Source organism: Nesoenas mayeri, assembly GCF_963082525.1.
Source record: "Nesoenas mayeri genome assembly, chromosome: 16".
NCBI classification, from domain to species: domain Eukaryota; kingdom Metazoa; phylum Chordata; class Aves; order Columbiformes; family Columbidae; genus Nesoenas; species Nesoenas mayeri.
The window spans coordinates 5,034,254-5,048,100 of record NC_137562.1 but is presented as its reverse complement, the minus strand read 5'-3'; the positions used below and the strand labels follow the sequence as shown (position 1 = coordinate 5,048,100).

Below are 13,847 nucleotides of genomic sequence, written 5' to 3'. Positions count from 1 at the left end.
TTTGAGTAAAAAATACAATGAAGATTTCTTTTGCTTTCAATTTACAGTGAGTGTCTATATAACAACTTTGAGATCTGAATTATCAAATACATTTCAGTTTCTCTTCTGTAGAATGGGAATTACTGTACTTTCCCATTTCCTAAGCTGAATTCATCAATATTTACAAAACCATAAGACCCTCAGCTGCAAAGAGACATAGAACTAAAGGGGTATAAACAAAAATGAGCAAAAACCTGGAATAACAACTTTGTGTTTTGACACTAGTGTTTACAAGTTGCATCCAGCTTGTCTTCCCCAGCATTGTGAAATGCTTTCCTACAACAGAGATACTCCCTGTGCAGTCTGCCTGTTCTCCTATAGAACCTTTACATTGTAGCATTTTAGAAAACATAGGAGACTTCAAAAGCGTTTTTTAGGGCCAAAATAGCTAAAAGCTTTTTCCAACAAGGAGGAAGAGTAGAGGTCAGGAGATGGGAATTATGTCATATGTCACAAAAGAAACCTCCTGCAATTACAGGTACTGAGGAAAATCAACCACCAATCTAAAGCTCTTTCCCACCGAGGAGTTATTTCGGTAATATTTAGTGTATTTGAAATTCACTATATGGAAAGCAGTTGGTTTGCTTTGTGTAAGCTCAGTGTTTTACAACATATGGGAAGTTCAACTGTTGTGTTTCAATGAGATTTCCAAGCACACCTCAGTCTCTTACATCCTATTGAGGAGTTCTTAGCTTGATGGGATTTCCAAGCTTTATTTAAAGAATGTGTTATGATTGTTCCCCAGGAGGTAGGACTAGCAATTGTAATTAGGAAGGAGCTCTAAAACTTGGACTTCAGGTACTGATTACATTTTTTAGTGATGAAAAAGCTACACTGTGATACAGCCTTTCTGTTCCTCTGCAGCAGTCCCTGTCAGATCTTCTACAGAAGCATCACACAGACAGACCATTTGTTGAGGAACATTATCTCCTGACATCTGAGACTGCAGCAATCACCTTTTATTTTTTGTCTGTAGCAAAAGGGAAGCATATAAAAATATATATCATAAGCTATTTAGTTTTGTTCTTCAGATATTTCCTGGTCTAAAACTACTCCTTGCCATAGAAATTAAGAGGGTTTCTCTCACAGTTGTCATTAGCTGTTACAATTATTAGGAAATATTGTGGCGTCTGGTGGACAGACATCTGTGGGACAATGGTGACGTCTTCATTGGTACAGGTGCCTCAGTGGAGTGATACTCCTGTGAGGATATGCCCACAAAATTCAATTCAGGAACCCTGTGACTGGTGTCGCTTTACTCTTACGACAACCCTTGATATGTTCTAAAGGTCATAAGAAAAGTTCTTGCTGAAAATTAAAGACTTGTTTTTGAGATCTCTTAAAAGGGAGGGGAGGAAGAAGTAAAGGCTGAAAATGCCCTTAGAACTGCAGTTTACCAGAACCTGAGGCAATCATTAGCTCTTTCAGTCCAGGCCTAACTTCCCTGCCAGAGAGTTACATCACGACCACAGAAGTTAAATAAAACCTTTTCCATTCTGGAGTTTAAAAACAACTTAATAGAGAAGATTTCGTATTAACAGGGTGGTTTCTTCTCCATAGCAGTGATGAACATGGAAAAATTGACCTGTGCCCAGTTTAGTCTTGACTTGCCTACTCCAGACTCTTTAAAGAGATTGTTTCACAAACAATATGACCCTTCAAATGAGTTCATTTTGATTCCTTAAATAGACAGGTGTCCACAGAGCACACTAATTGTCTCTTCTTTCTGTTTCTCAGAAGAACTTACCATTGAACAAAGCCCGAACTGCACTCAGTCCACAAGGACAGCAAGATGCATTTTCAGTAGAGCTGGTTCCAAGAAAACAAATCACAAGAATATCAACTTGCAAACCTTTGAACCAGCTTTAATTTTAAAACCCACCTAGAAAGTGCTGTGATCTTCTGGCCCATAAAGTATGATCCCATAGAAGAAAACCACTGAAAGAGAAAGGGCAAGATTGGAAAGGATGTACCAAAACCACATGAAAAATCTCCAAGTGAGATGTTATGCTTTTGTACATTTCTATCTGTATTATACACTACCACCTTGGTCTTTTTATTGTTATTAATTTTACTTTGAGACGTACCTTCATGGGTCTTAGGTTCCATGTCAAACTCATCTTCTGATTATTCCTCTGTTTGTCGCTTGTCTAACACACCCATCTATCTGCACACTCTGCATCTTACTGCCGGAAACTTAAATAAAGGGGATTAAGAGCTGAGTCACAAAATACAACTTGGGAAAGATAAAAAAAAGGTAGTGTGGGGTGTCAGAAAATCAGGTCTTCATTGTAGCATACCTGTCTTTCCTGGAAATCCTCTGGTTTACAGGTAGCTATTGTCCACAGCCTCTCTGACTTCTCTTGCAAGGAGAGGACAGAGCAGTAAGCACCAGATGACCTGAGCTGTTTTATCTGTGCCAGCACATCTTCTGCCTTCACTTAGTGTGAAAGCCTTTGGCTCTCGCTGAGGGTCACTGTGCAGTTTCCCATTAAAAGACTCACGGCATTTACTGATTTTTGTCAGAATTCAACGGCTGCCAGCGCTAACAGTGAAGGGAATTTTGCCTTCTCAGATGATGCACTCACATGCCCTTTGCATAAATAGGTGGTTAGTCAGCCAGATAGAGTAAGAGCAGTCCACCCACCAAAACTTGTTATTCCTCAACTCCTTGCCTTTTTTATTCCATCGTTTCGAAGTGCAAATGCTGAAGGAAGACTGAACAATTCAGCCACCTGTGCATTGTGGTAGGACCAGCACAACCCCCCTGCCCCGGTGCGTGCTGTGCGAAAGGTGCAAATTTAAAAAAAAAAATAAAATAGAGAGAAAATGCTTGATGAGACTGTTGGCACGAACGTCAGGCAGCTTCCCCACGGAGCGGGAGCCGCTACCTGCCGCGCTGGCCGCCGCCTGCCCCCCGCTGGCCCCGGAGCCGTGACAACCCCCGTGACCTCCCGTGTGCGGCGGGGTCGGGGCAGCTCCGCGGGCGGAGGCGCGGCCGGTGCTGGCTCGGTGCCCTCCTGCCTCGCCTGAACCTTTCATGAACCGCTTGCCCCGCAGCCTCCCCGGGCCGGGCCGGCCCCACCTCACCCCACCCAGAGCTCCCATTGGCCCCCGATGAAAGTCCAGCGAGCCTCCCGACTGCTATATATATACATATATGAGGATGGGTGTCTGTCACCGCAGCGATGGCAGCCTGCAGCATCTTCCTCCGGCACCCCGCCCTCACCTGCGGCCGCGCCGCCGTGAGCCCCGCCGGGCGCGGAGCCCCCGCGCAGCAGTTACGAGCCTCGTCCCTCAGCGCCCTGCGGCCGGCGGCGCCCCCCGCTCCGCGGGGCCGCGGACACCCCCTGGCCGCCCTGCCCGGGCCCCCCAGCTGGCCGCTCATGGGCAGCTTGCCTGACGTTCTCTGGAAGGGGGGGCTCAAGAGGCAGCATGAGACGCTGGTGAGGGGGGCGGAGGGCTGGGGGGATGCTGCGGCGGGGGGAGCCAGGGGAGCACCCCGCACTCACCAGGGGGATGGTTTCTTCTGCACCCCCAGGCTGAGTACCACAGGAGGTTCGGGAAGATCTTCCGCATGAAGCTGGGCGCTTTCGACTCGGTGCACATCGGAGCCCCCTGCCTCCTAGAAGCCCTGTACCGCCGGGAGAGCGCTTGCCCCCAGCGCCTGGAGATCAAGCCCTGGAAAGCCTATCGGGACTATCGCGACGAGGGCTACGGGCTGCTGATCCTGTGAGTGCATCCTGTTAGCGTCCCTGGGGAGGTGCGGGAAGGGCCGGTTGCTCCCTGCGGTGCCGGGGGAAGGTTTCTGAGGTGCCCGGGGGATGCTGCGGGAGGGCGGTCACCGCCAACCTGCCGCGCTCGGCTCCGCGGGGACCGGGGCGCGCAACTCGGGGTGCGCTTCCGCGGGGCGGCGGTGCCGGCGGAGCCGCCGCACGGAGCAGGTTCCATCCTCTGTCCCCCGAGAAGCGGCTGCGGCGTCAAGTTGGCCCCCGTCGGTGCGATGAAGGCGCTCGGCGAAGTCCTGTTGCACGTGTCGCGGATTCGAGGTTTTTCTGCTTTCTTTGTTCTTTAAGCCTTTCTCTTTCCAATCTCGCTGTTTTTAATTCAACCTAGGGAAGGAAAGGACTGGCAGAGGGTAAGAAGCGCCTTTCAAAAGAAATTAATGAAACCCAGAGAAGTTGCGAAACTGGACAGCACGATCAATGAGGTACTGCACTTGCAGAAATTCTTTCTCTCCACTCCCCTTGGAAACCTGGGGAATAAAAGCAGATCAAGTGATCCGTTTTACCTGGATAGCTGTTGTCTGCTTAATAGTGGTAAAATCATGAGCTAATACTCTGAAATCAGGGAATAAGAAGTACAAACTGATTATTAGGGTCTGACCAAAAGTGAGACCAGGCGGAAACCTGTAGTTGAGATTGTCTGTCTCCACAGAACGATGATTCCACAATGATACAGGCTCCTGCAAACAGATTTTTTACTTAGTCTTCTTGCATTCAGTGTTTTTTGCCTTGTACATTCTTATGTTTCTCCATTGAGGGAACATCTCTTTAACTTCGGTGTTCCTCATTGAGTTTGAGGAACATCTGTGATAAGCGGCTTAATCCTCTTTTTTGTGAAAATCCAGTATCCCTAGGGAGGAAAGCTCAGTTTGTTGAATTACGAACAGTAATAGCATGGGAGTCATGTAAAATCCAAACATTTGTTAACACAGGGGGAAATACAATCTTGTTCAAAGAAGAGGAAACATAAGATCTCTCCCTTATGTAAGATTATTATCTAGTTAAAAGACAGTTGAAATGCTAAATTACACAGGAATTTTATTAGTTGATGTAATTTTATTCCTTTCTTTTGTCTCTCTTCTCTCCACCACTTAGGTCCTAGAGGACTTCATGGACAGAATAGATGACATTTGTAACCACAGTGGACAAATAGAAGATGTCTATTCAGAATTCAACAAATGGTCCTTTGAAAGTAAGTTGCTTTTTGCCTGAGAATGATACACATTTTGTACCTGCCATGGCATTTTGTTAAAGTATAATCAATGATGATGGTGAAGGCTGACAGTTTCCAAAGTATCGGCTACAGTATCATGGAAAGTGGATTGCATAAAAGGCAGGGGACCATCAGTATACATGCAGAATTCATCAGCATCTATACAAACTCTTCAGTTCTGTCAGGTTATCTATGTGGCTTGTAAAAAAAAAAAATAAATAAATCAAGCATTAATTGTGACTTAACCAAAACCTGGGGGAATCACAGTGCATTTATCTAGAATGGGATCAGATAGCCCATGACCATTTTTTTCCATCTGATGTTTGTTAATTAGCAACAACACAAGATCCATTAAATGATCCAGTAATGGTGAATAAGGGTTCATTGTAGACAAGGGTTGGAAAATCCTATTTTAAATGTTTACATTGGGATTGAGAAGCACTGGAATAAGTTACCAAGACAGGAGCCTCCAACTTTAGCAACCTGTCAGAGTGCAGTAAGGAGCCAGGAATGACTTTGGGCAGAAGAAACTGCATCAGTGGTTCCCATTACAGAGGGAAGGTCGGGTATAGTGTGTAACTGAACGAGCTCTGCCAGACCTGTCTGCTCTGGGCTGGCTCATCTCAGCAACCTGTGCATTGAGTTCCTGAAAACCTTTCAGTGGTGACGGCTGCTTTTGGAAAGGAAGAAATAGGAAGTGACAAATTTAGGGGGAAAAAAACAAACAATCAAACAAAAAGAGCTCAAATGGAAAGAGGTGGAAACTGGTGGAGTGTGGGATGCTGCCAGTGTTGGCAAATGGTTTCTGTGGAAAGGGCTGGGAGATGCTGGACTAGGTGGCCTCCTCAGATCCTGTTTTCCTGCTACTCAGTTCTCTTCTCTTTGCCAAACAGCTTACTTGCTAAATATGCCAGCCCTGCTTGGCAGAATGATCTGTTGCTTATGTAAGGGAATCAGTGGTAATTAGAATCTGTGAAGAAAGTGCTACTGTAAGAGCACCTTAGCTAGATATGCTGCTACTTGGGTCTGAGGCAAACATGCAGACGATGAAGTACTATTCTCATAGATGTGTATCGTAGAACAGGGAGCATTTTTCAGAAGGATAAGACAAACCATTCCTTGGTAATAAATGGGTGACACCATGCACGCTCTTTGTTGATATCATTTAATGATAATATTGCTTAACAACAGGTATCTGCCTGGTGCTGTATGGAAGAAGGTTTGGTCTCCTACAGCAGGATGTAGAGGAAGAAAGTTTGAACTTCATCAAGGCTGTAAAAACAGTATGGAAAAGTCTTTACTGTTGTGATTTTCTACCCCTATTATGAATCAGAGGATACTAGTTTAAATGGGTCACCCCAAAAAGAAGTTCAGGCTTCTGTGCTACATCCATATTGGCAACTTTGCACATCCAAGGCAACACTTGTATGCGCAATGCTAGTACTGCTCATTTATGAAATGCCTAAATCTGTAGGGGAAAAAATGCTGTGTGGGCACCGAGCTAATCCTGAAAATAGAGTCATCAGGTTGGCTAGTTAACTTTCCTCTCCCTCTGAGACACCTGTTGTGCAACACTGCTGATAGCTGGGTGGGACTCTTGGAGTTGTGTGGGATTATGCAAATACACTGGATGCAGAGGTTTAGTCATTCCTGCGAGCACACCTGCCATGCATCTTGCTGCAACTTGGACTCCAGTGACATGTATCTGCCTAATTTTAGCCATCTGAAAGATAAGCATCTAGCCTTGCCTAGTATTTTAGCTCCATCCATTGTCAAGGGAGAGAGTGTCACTGCCAAACGGTGGCTTGTCCAATTCTAAACTAGTTGCCTAAAATAGATAGGATGAATCACCCACCAGAGAGGCCACCCATCCTCCACTGACTGTCCCTAATTTTTAGCTGGGTAAAGTCTAAGTAGGTTGAGACCCTCCCTTTCTGTCTAGAATGGAAAATCTGTCAGAATCTTGATTTCCTGAAAATTGCCCCTTACTTCACAGCCTAATTTTGTTCATATATTGCAAACAGCTAGATTAAAGAAAGATTTCAAAAACTCTTTCTCCTCTACAGATGATGGCTACTTTTGGAATGATGATGGTGACCCCTGTGGAACTCCACAAGAGTCTGAACACAAAAGTCTGGCAAGCTCATACTAAAGCATGGGATGATATATTTAAAACAGGTTATTTAGTGTTTTTTTTTTAACATGATTTCTCTCGTTTCCCTTCCGCTCTGTTTCCTACTGAGTGGAATTAATTTTCTTCATACTTGCTACTGCCTTACACTGCTGTTAATTGCTGCCAAGATAGAGCCACCTTTGTGAACCACAAACCTATTCCAAGCATAGGAGCACTGTTTTCTTGTGACTAACACTTAGCTCAGGATGTGAAGCAATACCTAATTCCCAGGGAAACCCCAGAAATTTGGGAGCCAGCAACATCATGAATCCACTTTCATCTGTCAAAGAAGTAAACAGCTAGAGAGTGTATAATCTCTTTAAGGCAAGGTAGACGAGTGAGAAAAGGGACCTCCCTCAAAGGGACCTCAAAGAGACTTGTTTTCTTGAGAAACAAGAATTTTACATGCAACAAAAGACAAACAGTCTAAAAAAAAAAGAATAAATTATAGGTTTTCCGAACAACCTGCAATATAGTTGTAAGTTCTAAAAACAGAAGCAATTTAAATCATAATGTACAGTTTGGCTTTTTGACAACATTTTCTATTTAAGATTAATTGGCCTTCAAGGTTATGAAAATTACTCTGACTCCAGATATCAATTTAAGTTTATATTTTTCAATATTTTGCTAGGAAGAGACACTTATAGCTAAAGATTAAGAGGTTTTGGCACTTGTAAGACTAAGGGATATATTTCTCTCACGTATTTGAATACTTGATACTTGAGGACTTTTGGTCATGCCAGCCACACATGCACTTATTTTATTGCTTCTTAGTTTATGGGGTTTAGGAATGACACTTTAAACCAGTTTTGTTCAGAAAAACCAGTTTGACACCTTCACTTGACATGAATAGCTCCTTATTAGGAACTGGTCTTAACAACTGGTATATTCATGAGAAAGGGTGGGCAAAATCTAGCTCTCTATACTAAAAAAAAAAAATAGCATGTAAATTTGACATCTATTTTTATCTTCCCCTAGTAAATCAAAGGCTCAAATTTCCCCTTGGGGAAACTGAGTGCTAAATCTCTGATTTTTTTAACACCTTGATCCCCTTTGAAAATTCAACCTAATAAATCTTATGTGCTGTATTTCTGTTTGCTGAATATTCCACTGAACGCATCACGGATTTCCTTTCCTAATTTAAGAAAGCAGAATTCCTAATAGCTTGCAGGAGCTCTTTCTGTTGATTTTGTGACCAAGTTCTTTGTTTAAAAAGTGAAAATATCATTATTTATTCTGCATCATTCTAATTTCTAGAAATAAAAAAAGAGCACAGCTTGGTGTCCCCTTTCAAAATCCTGCATGTAAGATGTATTTTTGCTTTGATTTTTGTAGTATTTTTAGTGACTTTCCATTAATTACCTTGTGTTCCTCCCTCCTCAGCCAAGCACTCAATTGACTGTCGGTTGGAAAAACACTCTGCAAACCCTCAGGAGGATTTCCTGTGCGACATCTACTCTGGAGGACAACTGTCCAAGAAGGAGCTGTACGCGGCCATCGCGGAGCTCCAGATCGCCGGCGTCGAAACGGTAAACCTGACTTTCCAAGGGCTGCTTAAAATGACCATCCTGCCAACCCCCTTTTCTTCCATAACATTCAAGAGTGAGCTACTTCTGTAGTTCTGTGGCCTAAATACAAGTTAATTTTTACCTGAAATCTCTAGTTCTTTCTTCTATTTGTTGCCCCAAGAGAACAACTGGGATGTCTCACAGTCCCTTGGGCTTACAAAACACTATAAGGCAGTGACCAGCCGTAAATGTTGCTTTGAACTTTCGGTGACTTCTTGTTTCTGTCACCACAAATGGAGACCTTACATTTCTTTTTGGTTGCTTTCAGACGGCCAATAGTTTACTGTGGGCTTTGTATAACATTTCGCGCAATCCACATGTTCAGCAGAAGCTTTTCCAGGAAATACAGAGTGTTTTGGCTGCTAATGAGAGTCCAAGTGCTGAGAACCTGAAGAATATGCCTTACCTAAAAGCATGTCTGAAAGAATCCATGAGGTAAAGTTCTCAAATAATTTGCAAACAACAAAATGATCACAAAGTTTTTTACCAGCTAGTATGTACTAGGGAGAAAGAAATTTATAGACTATAATTTTATTCACTTTGTTGTTTAGGGTAAACTACAACAGATACAGGAAGAAAAAAATGCTGGAAATTTAATTCATTTTGTTTCTTTCCCTGCAGATTAACACCCTCGGTGCCATTTACCACTCGCACCATCGACACAGAAGTGGTTCTGGGAGATTATGTACTGCCCAAAGGGGTAAGTCAATTAATTTAGGTTATTATAATATTTTGTCGTTGATTAACTGTCCAGTAAACCACTGGAGGCAGTCATATTTCAGTCTCAAAATGACTTTGCTCAAGGACTAGTCCCTGGATAACGGATGAGGAATTCACACCAAGAATTCCCGTAAACTGAAAACCATACATGCCTGCATTGCCATTGCATTTAGCCAAAAATATTTTGGTGTGCTATTTCTAAAATATTTTTCAAACTTTCCTATGATTTTCTGAGGAAACTATGGCCTTTTCTGTGTTTGAACTTATCTCCAGAGAATTACACGGCCTCTTCTGAGGAAACTGTCTCGCCTTTGCTCTTGCATCTTTTTTTCCATTAACAAGCTGATTCACTTGGTAGCTCTAAGCCAATTTGTAATAAGCCTCTCTCTATTGCTTTGTTTATAGACCGTGCTGATGATAAATAGCCATGCCCTGGGTTGCAACGAAGAGTACTTTAGCGGCTGGACTCAGTTCAAACCAGAGCGCTGGTTTCAGAAGAATTTAATAAACCCTTTTTCCCATGTTCCGTTTGGCATTGGGAAGAGGATGTGCATCGGGCGCCGCGTAGCAGAGCTGCAGCTTCACTTGGCCCTTTGCTGGGTAAATTCTCTTCTGTACACAATGCCTTGCTGTCGTTCTATGTCTAATCGGGAGATCTAGAAGCTGAAGCGTGCTAACTGAAATGTTTGTGTTTCAGCTCATCCGCAAATACCAAATTGTAGCAACGGACAACAAACCAGTAGAAACGCTCCACTCAGGAATCCTGATTCCCAGCCGGGAGCTTCCCATTGCCTTTCACAGGAGATAAGGTATGTGCATGAGGGTCTCCTGGGTACATGAGACTCCTTTTTGAGCCTCATTTAGAATTTTTATAGAACTGTGAGTGTAAGAGAACAGACATTTTTCTAAGCTTTATTCTCACAATGTGCGATTTATTAAATGCCATCACATTTTGTTACTTTTACTGGAAAATATTCAATGTACTAAGAAGACAAATTTTGTACGGCTCAAGGTTCTGAAGTTAGCTGTCTAGCTTTAAACTCCAAGCGAACACGTCTTCTGTGCATGATGCAGACCAGAAATGGGGAATCAAAATGCATGTACTGTTGGGGAAAGTAATAGCCATTATTTTGTTATATTATAACTTATCCACTGCATTTCTAAAAGATATTTCCTGAAAAATTGCATTTGATTTTGAGCATCAATATACAGATTAAAAAGAAAATGCCCTAGTGAAGGAACAGTGCACCAGGACACTACAGAGTTTAGATTAGAAAACTTGATTTTAAGCAGAAGGACAAATAAATATCTATTTGTAAATAGTTGTATGATGTTGCAACTTATTGTACATTGTAACATGTTCTCTGCTCACGAATTTATACCAACAAGCTAAAAGAAAAGCTTACTTGTATAAAAGTCTGAATTGGAAAACTGAGTCTTTGATCTAGAATTAAGTCCTCAAATTAGTGACATTTAACTACCATGGGAGATTTTTTTTTTTTTTTTGCTGGCCAACACCACAGGAAAAAAAATCACCCAAGATCATTTGAGTAAGGCTATTTCTTCCTTTAACTCTTTTAACAGGAGTGTGTTCAGTGCTTTTGCTTTCAAATAATCAATCACTATATAGATTATTTTTCTCTTTAGTAGAGCTTGCAGAAAACAGATGACAATCCTACTGCTGCCTTCTCTGGAAATATATGCATTGACTGGAAAGCCAAAGCCTACAGTAACCAGCGGAGAAACTGCAACACACATCCCTGGAACAATTGCTGAGCCAGAAATAGTATCAACAAAAGCTCCCATACTGTTTTATTGGAAAATGTGGTTAGTTACTTCAGTTGTAGCAATGTTAGCAATGTTAAGAGGAAAGAAAAATACCATGCACGTTCATATACCTATGCAAAATACTGATTTAGTGCAGCTGAGGGACTGTGTGGGATTGAGCTGGATAACGAGCTGTGGAGTGTTATGTGTGGTTCTTCTTAGCACACGGTGAAGTTATTATAAGCTCAGGCTGTTCAACAGGCTGGTTTAGAAAGACCTGGTTTCCAGTTTGTGGGTATCATACGAGACGCCTGGGAGAACAACGGTCACACTGAACTGGTCCTGTTAGCTCAGAGCTGAAGAGTTTTGAGGAGTCAGCTCAACAAGAAGTTTGCTTAGTCCTTATCAAATCACCAATGTCATGAATTAAACTGAGAAATAAAAACGCCAACAACAGGTCTTAAAAATCAGGATGTTATCTTAATAGATGGGAAATAAGGACAAAGCTATGTAACAGGATTTATTCTTCATGCTTACACAGTACTTTGACTTGGACAGTTCCAACACTGTCCCTGCCACACACCCTGCTCATATACATAGAAGGTTTCATGGCTCCAGCTCCCACACAAGCCATTTTATCACACCTTCTTTATAAAACCTTAGTGGCCTTTTATTGCTTGAGAGGCCTTATCCGTAAATAGAATCACTGGAATCCTATGGGTTCTGCTGCTATTAAATGATGATTATCCTAACAGGATAGTTTCTTAATCAGATCAGTAATATTAAATGTATGTTTCAAAAACCACAGGAAATAAGGACCCTAAACGTTTCAAAGAGGTCTGTTTCTTGTGGAGATTTCAATACCTGTATCTAAAGGTTAAAGTTGTCACTGCCCAGCATGAAACACCGTGTTAGCTATTACGGTCACCAGTGTATTTTTCCCATGATGCAGTTTCAAGTACAGGTTTATATATATAACCACTAATGGTTATTTTTATTTGTTTACACTCTGAAATGATACAAGTTGTTAGCATTTGTTGATCTGTCTCCTACAGTTCTTTTTGTTTGTTTTCCTCCGCTGTTATACTCAGAAATGTAAATGTAGCCATATTACAATGTGTAAAGCAATTTGTGCATCATTTGAATCTTTCCAGTCAATTTGGTAATGGTCGATTTTCTAATAAAGTAAAGATTTTTTTTTTCTATAAATAGTCTTCCAGAGTTTGTTATAAAGTCTTTGTCGCATTACAGAAATCCTGTCTTTCGTGGTAACTCCTTGCCAAAAAAAGTGCTGTGGAACTTCCACCCCTCTGCTTAATATCCTTAATGGGCTTGAACTTGGAGTTCTACAAAATCAAGTTACTTTAATTCAAAGCTGAAAAAATTCTGCTTTATGATACCCCCAAGCTGCAAGACTGTGTTCTATAAACAGGCATTAGCTGGGAAGGTGCTTGATCAGGGATCTGCATCCCCGGTTAGCAAGCGTGAGGGAGTTCAGCCCTGCAGCACAGAGCTTGGGTGCCACACTCCCCTTGTGCCATTAATCCTCTTGGCATTCCTTCAACCCAGGTTAGCACAAGCGTTCAGGAATGTGTTACATCCATGCCTACAGTTGCTTTCCCTCTATACAATGTTGTCAGAGCTCAGTGAATGCAAGCTTTCTGCATCCATAGCACGGTACAAACATGTTCCTCTGCAGCAGGCACAATACTCAGGTCTCCATGGGTGGGATTGTTACATTTCTCTGCTATTACAAGATAAAATCTATAATGTAAAGTTTTGAGGAAAGATAAAATACTTTGAACCTTCACAGGATCAGAATAAATGATGTGTACATAAAAAAGCCATCCACCCAGCACTGTGACTGGCAGCCTGATGGTTACACAAAGAGCAAATTGGACAGATATCAAACCCATGCTGTCTTTGCCAAGTGCAGGCTGCCTCCGATTGAGTGAATGATGGTGTAAGAAAAACTGTACAGCACTGGGTGAGAATGTCATTTTTCTGCAAATTATATTGCCATGTGTCCTTCACAGTGACTGTAGCTTGTGCTGCTGGAATTAATCTGGCAGCTGTGAGCATGGGGTCCTCGAGCCCAGGGCAGGTGGGCTGGGAGACCACGGGAGCTCACCCTATCCCAAGGAGCTGGGCTTGCTTGTGCTAAGGCGCAAGACTGCATGGGAAGATCTACCCAAGCTACTACAACAATAATATACATTTAGTCTTTTTTATAGCATTATAAACTAATAGTACTGGATTAGAGACAATGGAGTTGTGGCAACTTGAAACAAGTGTTAACAGAAAGTCAGGACTATTGTTCAATTCCAGGCATATCACGTTGCTCACAAACGTTCTGATGATTTAAGTTTTAAAGACAGCCAAAGAGAAGAGGTGTTATCTAGTTGAACTGACCTTGACAGCCTACTTATCAGCTATTTCAAAATCCTTTATTATGTCTGTATAGTAAATCACAGGTTCGTGCTTGCTGGACTGCTCATTATTTTCACTATTTAAATTTAGTGGACTCAAAGAGATCTATGTGAGTGTTGCTCTGAGTAAGGTTTTGCCCAGCTCTATACATG

At 42.3% G+C, this 13,847-nt stretch overlaps 1 protein-coding gene across 1 annotated transcript; it reads left to right on the top strand.

Annotated features, from left to right (window-relative positions):
• Positions 1 to 2,663: 2,663 nt before the first annotated feature.
• On the top strand, positions 2,664 to 10,306 carry CYP24A1 (cytochrome P450 family 24 subfamily A member 1; the record flags this gene model as incomplete). The annotated part of the gene is made up of 11 exons (XM_080354911.1): positions 2,664 to 3,485; positions 3,581 to 3,771; positions 4,156 to 4,249; positions 4,920 to 5,016; positions 6,229 to 6,320; positions 7,104 to 7,215; positions 8,594 to 8,739; positions 9,047 to 9,213; positions 9,400 to 9,478; positions 9,904 to 10,098; positions 10,196 to 10,306. Exons 1-11 carry the CDS (start codon positions 3,228 to 3,230, stop codon positions 10,304 to 10,306), a joined length of 1,542 nt encoding a protein of 513 aa, XP_080211037.1. The 5' UTR covers positions 2,664 to 3,227.
• Between the last annotated feature and the right edge of the window lie 3,541 nt (positions 10,307 to 13,847).